Below are 13,445 nucleotides of genomic sequence, written 5' to 3' on the forward strand. Positions count from 1 at the left end.
ACACTCAAAAACTCGTGTATGGCGTAAAAATGCAATGTTTCATTTATTTTATATTGAAGATATAATTCCACAGAGTAAATGCTTAAATAATAAAAATATGAAAAAAAAAAAACTAAAAAACGAATTACAATATTTAAGTTTGTCTAAATGTTCGTAGACAAAAGACTGGATTTCACCCCCTCGGGGGACATTAAGATTAACAAATTACAACAGGGATGGAGAATACCTTAAATAAGGGAATATGGAAGTCAAGGCATTTACAGGGCTTATGACCTGTCATTGGTTGGTTTAAGTGGCCACTTTACACACTGTGTAACATTCACCGTTTTGCCTATGTTTGACCATCCATATTTCTTCAATTCTTCCATTTGTTGATTTTAGTAAAGTTAAAGAGCTGAAACCTTTATTGTTGCGAAAAGATTCATCTGACTGAATTATTTAACATACTAGGCAACGCCTGAAAACAATTTTTCAATTTTTAAACTTCTTCTTGGACCAGTTGGTTTCATTACAATATTTGAGTTTGTCCAAATGTTCGTAGACAAAAGACTGGATTTCACCCCCTCGGGGGACATTAAGATTAACAAATTACAACAGGCATGGAGAATACCTTAAATAAGGGAATATAGAAGTCAAGGCATTAAGACAGGTCATAAGCCCTGTAAATGCCTTGACTTCCATATTCCCTTATTTAAGGTATTCTCCATCCCTGTTGTGATTTGTTAAAAAATGAATATTTTTTTTGTTTCAGATATGAAAGAGATTATCAAGAAAAGCAGAAAAATAGATACTTTTTGGAATGAATTTGTAAAAAACATAATTGAAAATGTAGCATAAACAATGAAAGGCACCATTCACCAACTTTTTAATCGATTGGTCCAGTAACATCATTGCCATTACTGTAATTCTGGCAAGATGGGTTATCAAAATGATATAACAATGGTGTTACAGAACCTGACTACAGGAATCGACTTAGACTTCAATATTTCAAAGACGATTGAATATGGCGAAGGATCAGGCAACTTCAGCGGACCAATGGTGGAAGATTATACTCCATATTACACGAGACCGGAGACGTATATTGTTCCTGTTGTGTTCGCCATCATATTTGTGGTCGGAGTTCTTGGTAACGGGACGCTGGTAATTGTCTTCATGAGGCACAGAGCTATGAGGAATGTGCCAAACACGTAAGTATTTTTAAATTTTTTACATGAAAACTACCAATTCTATAACAATAGTGTGTATTTCCTTTAAAAAACAGATCAGTTGGTTAAAAACGCTTATAAAGTGATATCAAAGATTTTGATGTACTGATAGCTGTATTTTTTATTTTCTTTATTTTAACTTTTATGATAACCTTGGACTACTACACCAGATATCCCTGAGATATTTTAAACAAATTTGATCAGAAGCGTTAATTGTAAGGCATTTTCTGGTTAAATTTTTTATTGAGTAATAAAAGCATGAAGACAAACGTAAAAAAAAAACGAAAATAAAAATAACGTATTTGTATTTAATAAATCTATCCAAAAACGAGCCATCATTAAGATATTGCAACAGATGTTTTCAATATAAAGGAAAGGGTCAAACATACTTGGCCCTATTAAAACTGAAAATAATCATTTCCTTTTCATAGAACGATTTTGTAACTCCCCTGGGAAATTTGCCGTTATGAAAAATAAATATTTTCTTTGAAATAAATATGGACTCATAAAGGGTCTGTGATATTTTTCCAAGATAAGTTTTGAGAATGTTTTTTTGCCAACAAAGGATAAAGCAAACTAATTTTCGTAAAACAAATTACTTAAAATATATCGAAAAAATGTTTTTTAAGGAAGAAAACTCTCTTTTAACTCTAAACAACTCAACAACAAAAAAATTTTCATTACCTGAAACAGATTAATTAATAATCCGTATTAAAGAATCTTGTGGGGGAGTTGCGGATTCCAGCTCAGATTTATAATGTTTGAACTCGAGTTAAGAATGATTCTTACTTTCTAGCACAAAAAATGATATAAAAACCTTCTCATTGCATATTTTTAAAATTATTTTCATAGAGAAATAACAAAAACAATAAAAAAAAACTTAAAATCTCAGTTTTGCATTTTAAAAACTAAGTTCAGGTGATGAGAATAAGCCATTCTCAACTCACCTTTGTAAAGTCTAGCCTATATAAACCGAAACTGTGTACTCGTACATCGTTACTGGAACAAGTGGCATTCAATGTTCCGATCCGCTGCCGCCAGCTGCAAAATAATGATGTGCCGTTTCTTGATCTATCGATCTATAATCATATCGCAAACTACTGCTGCATGAGCTTATGTCCCGATTATGTCGTATTGTAAACTTGAGACAGGATCTTATTTATTTTGGCGAAAGTCTTTAAGAATTAAAAAATCACCAAAACACACCTGATTTTGGCTGGAGGTCGTTATTATTTTTTGCCCTCGCTTAAATAAATTTTATTTTATTTTTGTTTTCTTTGAAACATACATATAAAAAAAAACATTGTTTTGATCTTAAATGGACTATACGTGTACATTTCGTAAGTAAATAACAACAATATTTGTTTTGTCAAAACCTTTTCCATTTTTGTTAAAATTATAACGTTTAATTTCTTTTTCCTACTCCCAAGGTGATTACAACTATTGGAAGCTGGTTTATGTAATAACTTACCATGCGGAATTAACTGTTTTGCGAATACTTTACAAATGTTTACATTTTCCCATTTTTATATTTTTGTGAAACGAAATAATTAATTTTGATTGTGTTCATTATTTTGTGAAGAACATTCAAGCAATATTATTCGTGATTTTAATGAAATTTCTAAAAATCTAATTATCAAAGGTCAATGAATTAAAATTCGCATTTTTAAGCATACCATAAAATTTAATTTTAATATACAGGTTGGCCGGAAAAGTGACATCCAAAGAATTGGTCTAATATTAAGGGGTATCTGAACCACCCCCATATATGTTCTGCAATTTTGCGTAGTTTTCGAGTTTTGACTTTTTTAACGAGTTTTTGAAAATTATCGAACGAAATATTTTTTTTTTTGTTTTATCGGGATATTTTTTTTGAAACTTATTATTTATAAATTCTACATTCACGCATTAGGTAACCAGCTTTGTAACGTTAATTACAAAAGTTTTGACCTTAAATGTAGAATATAAGATCAAGCTAGTCAAACTGAAATTTTCAACTTAAAATTAAAATTATAATATAATTAAAAAACGGTGATTAAGAAATTGCCTTTTTATAAAAAGGCAATTTCTTAATCACCGATCCAGTCGAAAATTGGTTAGGATACCCCTTAATATTAGACACCTATATTTACCTTTGGACGTCGCATCTCCGGCCACCCTGCATGTTGGGTAGGTATTATTAAATTTTATGGGAAATAAAAATATTTGGAGTTCCCCTTGATATTTCTAGTTTTTGCTTTTAAGTAAATCTTATAAGCTTAAATGGACTTTTAATGTATTATTTATATCAAACTACTCAAAAAAAAAACACAGCAGTTGAGAAAATATATCAATTTACCAATTTTCTGAATTGGAAATCCTTACGAAATATCTCAATCACGAGAATTTTGAAAAATAGAGCATTTCGCTAAAAGCAAATCCGATTGCGTTTAGTGAAAAATAAAGTCAAGGATTAACAAATATTAGAAGTCTTCTAATGTATAATATTCTCCCATGGTAAAAGCTTTCGGTATGTCTGGCCATTTAGTCCAGACAAAGAAGTTGTATTTTTTTTTAAGTATGTCCAAATTTTTGTAGACAAAGCAAGATTTTGCTCCCTTCAAAATTACTAAGATTTATTGCATCAGAGGGGGAAAAAAATAATGGGGAAATAAAACGTATAAGTTGTAATTTCATAATTTTTAATTTTGTTTTATGTATTAAGTGTTAACATAACAAGTGTTCATTTTTTTCTAATAAAGAGAACAAGAGGACACGATAAAAAAAAAATTAGTATTCAATAATTTATTCTCCATCAATAAATTTTAAATTTTTAAAATTTTTTATCAATAAATTTCATAAAGAGTAAATGATTTTGTAAAATTCTAAACATATCTACTATTACACATCTAGTTAATGTTATCACTGTAACTCTCCAAAAAAAGAGACTAACTCTTGTGCTTGGAGAGTGACTTACACTGTTTTAGTTATTTATTTATAAGAGTTTACATAATTTTAAATACGAATATATGAGAAAGAAAAGTAAAAACATAGGATATATAAAGAAAAAAACATAAAACAATGATATATTCATACTATTTAAAATTAAAAATTACTTTTCGATATATTATTTTTAATAGTTTTTAGTTCATTGGGAAGATTTTTATAATTTTTAACACCTTTGAAGGCAAACCTATTTTAACCATGACTTGTATGGAATCTAGGAATTTTAATATTATGTTGGTATCTGAGTGACTTATTTATGTCAAATTCTTTTATTTTTTCTTTTTTATAAATTTGTATGGTAAAATTTATTTTATAAAGAGTGTCTACTGCATACAGCAAGGTTCATAAACCTTAAATATTTTATTAAAACTTTCCGTATTGTATGTATTCCATTTTTTGTTTATCTTCATAATGATTGAATTTTTTCGCAGAATCCTACCCCATAGTATTGGAAATTGATCATGATTATTAAAATTATTTGCTAGCTAATTTACCCAATAATAATTCACATTCGTTCTTGCTATTCCCCCTTGCTATGCGTCTTGCTACTTGGTCGCTTATTTCTAGCAATAGTCACTCCCTATAATACAACCCCGCAAACACGTTGCGTGACTTTATATCAGTGTTTTTCAAAGTGCATCATCAAAAGAAGCACGATGCTATGTACATAGTATCCTTTTGCAACAGTATTTAACGAAAAAATGTATGAATTTGGCAGAAAACTAAAAAATTAATACAACACTTGAATAAAAAAAAACATTTTTTCAAAAAAACAAGTCGATCTTATAGCATTTATACCTGGTACCTTCCTCCGGAATTGAAGGATTTTTACGCGCTTAGGCTTGAAAAGGTTAAAAACGGCACTCTCGAAGCTTGTTTTTAAACGATTTGAATTTAATTTAAAATTAGCATTGTTTAAAAACATGTTAATTTTAAATTCAATTAAAATCATTTACTTAATGTTGTTGGAATTAAGGAACGTGTTTTATTTCCATGGAACCGTTTTTTTTGCTTCCTGAGTAAAGCACTTAAAAATTTTGACTGAAAAATAAATTGAATTAAAAATCCATTTGCTAAGACAAAATAACTTAACTCAGCAGATAAAACAACTTCCTTAGAACTCAAGATTGTCAATTAAAGAAACACAATACAACGCCTATTTTGTTTATGTTTCAATTAAAACAGCCTTATTCATAAGGGGTTTTAAAAAATAAAAGAATCGAAACGTAAATTGTTTTTAAAAATTCAGAACCAAATGAAAAAAATTAAATTTCAAATTTATATATTCAACTTAAAAGCACTGTTTTTTTCATTCACACATTCATAAAATACTCGTATTAATTTATTTATACCAATATATAATACAAATACATAGTTTAATGAAGAAAATGTGTGTATAATAGGTACATTCACTATAATTTTCTTTTTATTTATGGATGTAACCACTCCACTGGCCCACAGGCACGTTCCAGAGTATCAGTTTATTATTTATTTTATACACAATAGAACATACTTTCACATCAATTGTGATAAAATTCAAAAGAAATATAAAAAATATTTTGAAACATCCCTACATTCATAAAATGAGAAAGGTTTTTCAAGAAATTAAAATTATATTCTGATTTATAAAACTTATTCCTCAGCTTCCTGTCTAGTCTTTCAAGCAATCCATTTATGGACCCGAGTTTTGAAAACATTCTTTTCCATTTTACTTACCGGTATATACAGGATGTTCATTAAACCCTGTCACATCCGAAACCACGATGATCAGTACGAGCAAGAAGACATATTGCCACATTAGTATAAATTTTTAAAACGAAAATATTTACTGCTTTTTTAGTATAAAAAAACAAATGGTTTCTTACTTCTGCCGGGGAGAAACGGTGAGGGGAGAGGGGAAATCCGATACACTGCTAACAGCGCGGCCGCGCCCCCTCGCTTCTCCTCTGCAGAAGTAAGCAACCATTTGTTTTTTTATGTATATATTTTAAAAATTTGATTCATTGTAAAAATTCATTTTAATGTGCCAATATGTCTTCTTGCCCATACTGATTATCGTGGTTTCAGATGTGACACGGTTTAAAGAACACCCTATATAATATAAACATTAATATTATTAAGATGCTCTTTATTCTCTCATTTGTATCAATTTATTTCATATATAAAACCGATATTATTTTTAACATAAGTGACGAATAACTCATTTCACGCCCAACAAAAAATTCACGTATCACACCTTTGTTCACTTCGTTTCATCCGCTCCTCAATCCGTGCCTATTTCATCCTTATTATTCAGTTTTGGATAGTTATTTTACATAATATGTTGTCAGTATTTAATAATTGTCTATATAAAAGTAGGTTGTCAAATAAATTGTACATTCGATGGGCATATTGATTTAAAAATAGACCTTTCATGATTATTCACTTTCTGATGGTTATTTTTTGTTGTTAGTATTTACTAACCGTCAATATAAAGGTAAGTTGAACGATAAATTGTACATTTTTGATCGGCTATCATCTAATTCAAAAGGACATCCATCCTCTGTAACCCTAAGTACTGTTTATTACTTAATCGTATCATTAACTGTGTTATTTGACTTATTTTACACGTAAAAAATGTTTTGAGTTTTTCCGAATTCTTGTAGAGAAGAACTGGATTAAACCTCCTAGGGAGTTCTTAATATTAACATATTACAACAGAGATACAAGACACTTAAGAGCAGGGAATATAGACTTCTAGGCATCTATAGGGCTTATGACCTGTCGTTGGCTGGTTTTAGTGGCCGTTTTAGACACTGTGTAACATTCACCATTCTGCCTATATTTGAACATTTAAGTTCCTTCAGTTCCTTCAGTTCTTCCATCTGTTTATTTGTTTATTTTATTGTATTTGGGATTTTTACATCTTTTACATAAAACAATAAGTAGAAATATATTATCAATACTACAGCCAAAAAAGATCCACTGTAAATCTAATAATACATAATATATAAGAGAAAGAGTGTACGTATTTGTATGTGTGAGACGTGTGTATTCATGTGTGTGTATGTTAATGTGTGTGTGTGTTTGTGAATAAATGAGAAAGAGTGTGCATGTGCGTGTGTGAATGAATGAGGGAGATGGTGCGTGTGTGTGGGTGCCTAAGTATAAAAATATAAATAATTCTTGTATTGTTAAATATTGAAAAGCGTACAGGAAAGAGATTGGTTAGAAGTTTGATTATAAAAAAATATAATAGAAAAGTAATAATTTATATCTACTTTCGAAACCTTTCTGTAAATATTTAAGTCGAGAAATGTTGTAATTTTTTTTTAAAGTTTGGCAAATTTCTAAACCTTATTCTGAAAAAAAAACATTTTATTTTAAAATTTTATTGATACACACTGATTGAAAAATGTGCAACGAGTCCCATACAATACGGTAGGTAACCACAATATGCAGTGAAAACAATGTGACGTCGAAAATAAGACATGATAGGTATGACAGTACGCGTACGTTAATTCAAAACGAACAAATCTATGTATAAGCCTATCAAAGGGTGGATAACTCATGGTCTAAAAGTATCTGTAAGACACAAGGAAACTCTTTAAAAATTAACCTCTAGAAAATCAAATGACGAAAATTTACGCAAACATTTAAAAAAAAAAAAAAAACTTTCTTGTTTAATAAAGTATACAAAAGAAAACTATTAAAATAAAAATCTTGAATTGTCTGCAAATAATAGCAAAAATGTGTGGAATATCATAAATGAAATAATAGATAAAAAAACATGCAAAAATAATGAAATAAAGACAATTTTACATGAAGATTCTAAATTATATTCGAATGAATACCCACAACATGTTGCAAATATGTTTAATAAATACTTTTCGAACGTGAGAAGAAATCTTGCACAAGATATCTCATCAAAATCAAATAAAACTGATACAAATTCGTACACTAATAATGAACGCGGTAACTCTCCTAATATATTTTAAAGCACCACAGAGAGTGAAATAGAGGAAATTATCAATAGTACGAAAGGAGATTCATTTCCGGTTTCGACGGAATTTTTGCTAACACATTAAAGCACATTATTTATTAGATTAAGGTATATTTTAAAAATCAACAATTTAAAAATAGCTTATTAAACAATTGTACAATATTTGATACAATATGGTGTTGTAGGATAGGGTGGTGCATATGCTAATATATAAGACCCTCTTAAAACAGTACAAAGATTAATTATGGAACCCTCAACATTCAATACGAAAAGTCTATTAAACATATTTAAGGTTCACTCAGTAGACGCTCTTTATAAAATAAATTCCATTACACAAATTTGTGATGGAATTTATTTTATGAAGTAAAATTTGTTGATGTTTGTTAATTAAAAAAACTGAAACCTTTATTGATGTTTGCGAGATCAATCTGATAAATGTATTTCATTCACATACTAGGCAATGCTCAAAAATGATTTGTAATTTTCATACTTTTTCTCTTTAACTTCAACAGATGAAAGAATGAAAGGAATATAGATGTTCAAATATAGGCAGAAGGGTGAATGTTACACAGTGTGTAAAATGGCCACTTAACCAGCCAAAGACAGGACATTAGCCCTGTAGATGCTTAGACTCATATTTTCCCGTCTCTACAATATTCCCTATCTCTGTTGTAATATGTTTATATTATTTAAATTTATTTCAACAGAGAGGGAAAAAGTTTTCGAGAAGAAATTTGGAAGTCTAGGCATTTACAGGGCTTATGACCTGTCATTGGCTGGTTTAAGTGGCCACTTTACACACTGTGTAACATTCACCATTCTGCCCATGTTTGAACATCCACATTTCCTCAACTCTTCCATCTGTTGACTTTTGTGAAGTGAAAGAGCTGAAACCTTTATCACGTGGGTGAGATTCATCCGGCTGAACCAAATCACCTACTAGGCAACGCCCGGAAACAATTTTCCAATTTTTATACTTCTTCTTTCTAAGGTTTCAGCTCTTTCACTTCACAAAAGTCAATAGATGGAAGAGTTGAGGAAATGTGGATGTTCAAACATGGGCAGAATGGTGAATGTTACACAGTGTGTAAAGTGGCCACTTAAACCAGCCAATGACAGGTCATAAGCCCTGTAAATGCCTAGACTTCCAAATTTCTTCTCGAAAACTTTTTCCCTCTCTGTTGAAATAAATTTAAATATGAACAACTCCCTAGGGAGGAAATCCAGCCAGTCTGCAAGCATTAGGACATAATCAAACATTGTTGTTTATATTATGTTGAAGTTGTATATTTAAACTATACAGTAAGTATGTATATCTTTACAACCATTAACTAAGTCCATTGTCGTGCTATCATATTACTGTAACATGAGTTTCAGACATGTGTGTTTTTGTCCACCTCGATAAAATCGAAGGTTAAATCCAGGGTTCGAAAATATCATGATTTATATATACCCAAATGCGAAATTATCCAATACATATTTAAAACGTGATATTTATTTTGTATGAAGTAAAAGGAGAAAAGATATATAATAATACAGTTTAATAAAAATATTTATTCAATATTTATTAAACAAGTAAAATTACAAAGGATAAAACCAAATTAATCTCTTGTCAAGTTAACTATTGGAATATTATTAGATGACAGTGAATCACCACTGGTATCTGTCACCACCACGTATCACCACAAATACCTCAAATCAGTTTGTCTGGCTGGTCAAAGTATTAACAGAGGAATTCAAGTTTTAGTGCATTTTTGCATTTGTGCTTTTCTAAGGAAAGAACACTTTTCATTTATCGACATAGCACATCATTTTAAAGCTACTTTTTTCCGCTATTCCAAGCCTTTGGAATGAACAACCTTTTCAAATAAAAAATGCACTTTCCATAACCACCTTCATGAAACGCCTGAAACATTATTATATATCCTCAAAATCCTAAATTCCTAGAGTTTTTACTGTTTTTTTTTCTCAAGTGATTTTTTTTATCCCTTTTTCTTTCCTTGGTACCTCTTTTTCTCTACTTCCAAACTCATTATCTGATCCCACATTTTCCTTATCATTTAATACTTTTAACAAAGTGTATTTAAAAAAATTTAAATACAAATAATATGTGCAAGCCTTACCTCTCAATTAAAAAACTTCTTTTTAAAAAAGGTTTTTTTTTTAAATTTATTTTTTTAAAACTTCTTTTGATATATTTTTATGTTTTTTTAGTACAAAATTTTGACTAACCTCTTCTTTTGACCATTCTGTATTTTTAGTTGGCTGGAAGATATTGCGTTTAGCAATTAGTCCGTCAAAGTACTTATTGTTTGTACTTGATGTTTTAAATAAATAAATAAATATTATGATATTAATTGTGATGTACTTCATGATCCATATATATTACTTAAATATATTGGTCGGCCTCGTGGTGTGATAGTCATCGCATTTGCCTACCATGTAAGAGGTCTCGAGTTCGATTTCCGACATGGTTGATATAAAAAATTATTGAAAAGGGTGTTTTTAAACTAGATTATTTCGTACTCCCTAGATTGGTACTTGAAGCGTAAAACTGTTTACTTTACCTTCATGTAACAAAAATGATCAAGAAACGCTGCAATTGGTGTACCAATGCAGTGTCCTAAGCACCATTAGGTGCGGAAAGGGAATGATGATGAGACATACTTGTAAATCTTTTGAACCTTGGTTAAATCCGATACTTCAAATTTAAAACTTTATATTTTCATGTAGAAAATTCAATGTAAATAACGCTCCTCGCGTGATTAAAAATAACGTGATTTTAAAGCATTTCATCTTTCAAATAAGTTAGATAAAAATATAATTTAAGATATTTAATACGTCTCTGGTGTGGATTACGTATTTTGAAAATACAAACATCAAGTTTTTATGTTTGTCAAAAGTATTCATAATATATTATACATTTAAAATAATTGTCATCATTTTCATTTCGAGTTAACGCGAAAATTCCCTAGTTATTTTATACGTTTCTTTATAAAGGGAAAATGGTAAAAGAAGGTTTTAGCCAATTAAAGTGGGGTAATTTTATAATTTAACGGGTATTATGTACACTGCGAAATTTTTTATTTATTTATTTGTTTCTTAAGTTAGCTAATATTGCATAGTATATAAACTAATATTTGTACATCAATATTTATTTATATCATCTTACAGAACACATAATATTTATTTTTTAATTAATTCAAAGTCTTTTCATTCTTCATACATTCAGGCATCTCTTCATACATTTTCGAACCTTTGTACAATTTTGGGATTTTGTTTAAATGGCAGCCTTATTCTATCCTTATTTTAGTACTATACTTTTGAATTTTTTATCAAGCACTTTTTATTAATTCAGTATTTTGGAATTTGATTCTTTAAAAAAATAATTTAAAACGATCATATTAAATATCCGTCTCATTTTTATTGCTAGCCAATTGAATTTTCCTCTTCATTTTTCTATCTTATTATATTTTCATTTCTTGAGCACTATTTTCATGGCTCTATTTCGAAGTACTTCCATTTTTTTTTAAGTTTTCGTCATTGGCTATTAATAATTTTGTAGAGTGGTAATCTACATGTGGAAAAATAAAGTTTTATCCATGAATTCTGCAGTATTTCTTTCTTATTTTACTCTCAATCCACCTAAAAAGATATATCAGATTTAAACATATTGGAATTTGGAATGTGTTCAGTTGTTCGATGAGGAAGTTTATTTCCATAAATTTGTCTTACCTCTCCGGCTATGCCTATGCAAAAAAATATGTCAACCAGTTCGTTGAGACGTGAAGGAAACACAAATAAACTAAAAAACACACTTTCGCATTTATAATATTAATATGGATATTTTAAGACTTGATATAATCAAATATAACAAATCAATAATTATTTTAAGTATGTTCAAATATGTATTGACAAATACTGGTTTTAACCCTCAAGAGCATATATTGACAAATATTACCAACAATTAATGATATTGTGTTACGAATTCTATTAATTTCCCTAGGTAGAAAAAAAGCTTTAAATATGGTCCTAAAAATACAGAAATATCTTTAATGTTTCTATCTTTTGATTTTTGAGCAATAAAAGAGTTGAAAGTTTTTTGATGTGAGTGAGATTCATTTCAATTATTTCACCTCAACTCAAATCGAGAGCGTCTCTGTAGATAAAAAATATAAATAATGAAATATTTTAAGTTCCAGCTTAGTTAAATCAGTGTTATGAGCTTACTTGCTAAGTAACAAATCAAAGAGTGGAAGAATAAGCGTAATCGTATTACGTAATACATCAAAAATATGTCATTCACCAGAAAAGCCTCCCAAAGCTTTATGATGTGATATGACTGTAGTCAGTCAGTCGGCAAGCAAAACTAGGATAAAAAGGATACTTTTAATTTTATTGAAGATGTGACGGATTAAAAAAAGCACGTGTTTGGAAAAACAGCGGAATATTTTTGCTGAAACAATAGAATTGAAATTGAATATTTTATTTTATGAAGGGGAATTCCGTGAAAATACTTCAATGTGATATTTCAATCAGACATTTAATATACTTGCAGTACCTCCAGCAAAAATATAAAAATATTTCAATGAAACGGATTTTTTTTCCTATCCTTCAATAACTATTGTTTTAATTTTTTGTTGTAAGTTAGTTAAATAAATTCTCAAAAATCACTGAAACAATTAAAGTTCAATCCGGCATCAGTTAACATAAACGACTTTTTATAGCTTGTCGTAAAGCTAATTTTTTTTTTTATTCTTTGAAAATGCATTTAAAAAAAACACTTGATGGATCATTATGTATTAACTGTCACCAATTTAATATAGGAAAAAAGCTAGATTACGATCGACGCTTCATTCGCGTTCCATGCATCGAGGAAGCTGGTTGCCTTGTTCACTAAGTCCACGAAAGTTTTTAACGAAAAATCACATAATGGGTAATCATGGCAACAAAAAAGGAAAAATTGAAGCAAGCGGCTTTTGAGACTTTGAATCTATACTATTTTTTTTCATGTAGCGGCTATTTGCCGTGGGAGATTCGCGTAGCAGTGAAATACAATTAAAAAGAAGTGACTATAACACGAAGTTTGAAATTATTACTACATGTTATTTTATTCCTGAAAATGTTTTATTTAACTTACCTCAAGGTTAAACTTGTTTAGAAATCAAATGGCTTACATGAAATATTTTTGTGATAACTTCTTTATTTATTTTTTGTTTGATTTGATAAAGTTGTTTAATTTCGCCATAAATTTTTTTTCGCTACCTAAAAAA

General features: G+C 29.3%; 1 protein-coding gene across 1 annotated transcript in view; it reads left to right on the forward strand.

Moving 5' to 3' along the window:
- Positions 1-749: 749 nt before the first annotated feature.
- The window catches only part of LOC148278931 (neuropeptide CCHamide-1 receptor-like), a gene marked incomplete at its 3' end in the record, with an annotated part of 65,169 nt that continues 52,473 nt past the window's right edge, over positions 750-13,445 (forward strand). Inside the window, exon 1 of the mRNA XM_088230692.1 lies at positions 750-1,187. Coding sequence (XP_088086818.1) covers positions 916-1,187 — 272 coding nt within the window. The remainder of the gene's footprint in view (positions 1,188-13,445) is intronic.

Source organism: Micrasema longulum, unplaced genomic scaffold, assembly GCF_059751315.1.
Source record: "Micrasema longulum isolate JH-2025_06_02 unplaced genomic scaffold, ASM5975131v1 h1tg000808l, whole genome shotgun sequence".
Classification (NCBI taxonomy): Eukaryota; Metazoa; Arthropoda; class Insecta; order Trichoptera; family Brachycentridae; genus Micrasema; species Micrasema longulum.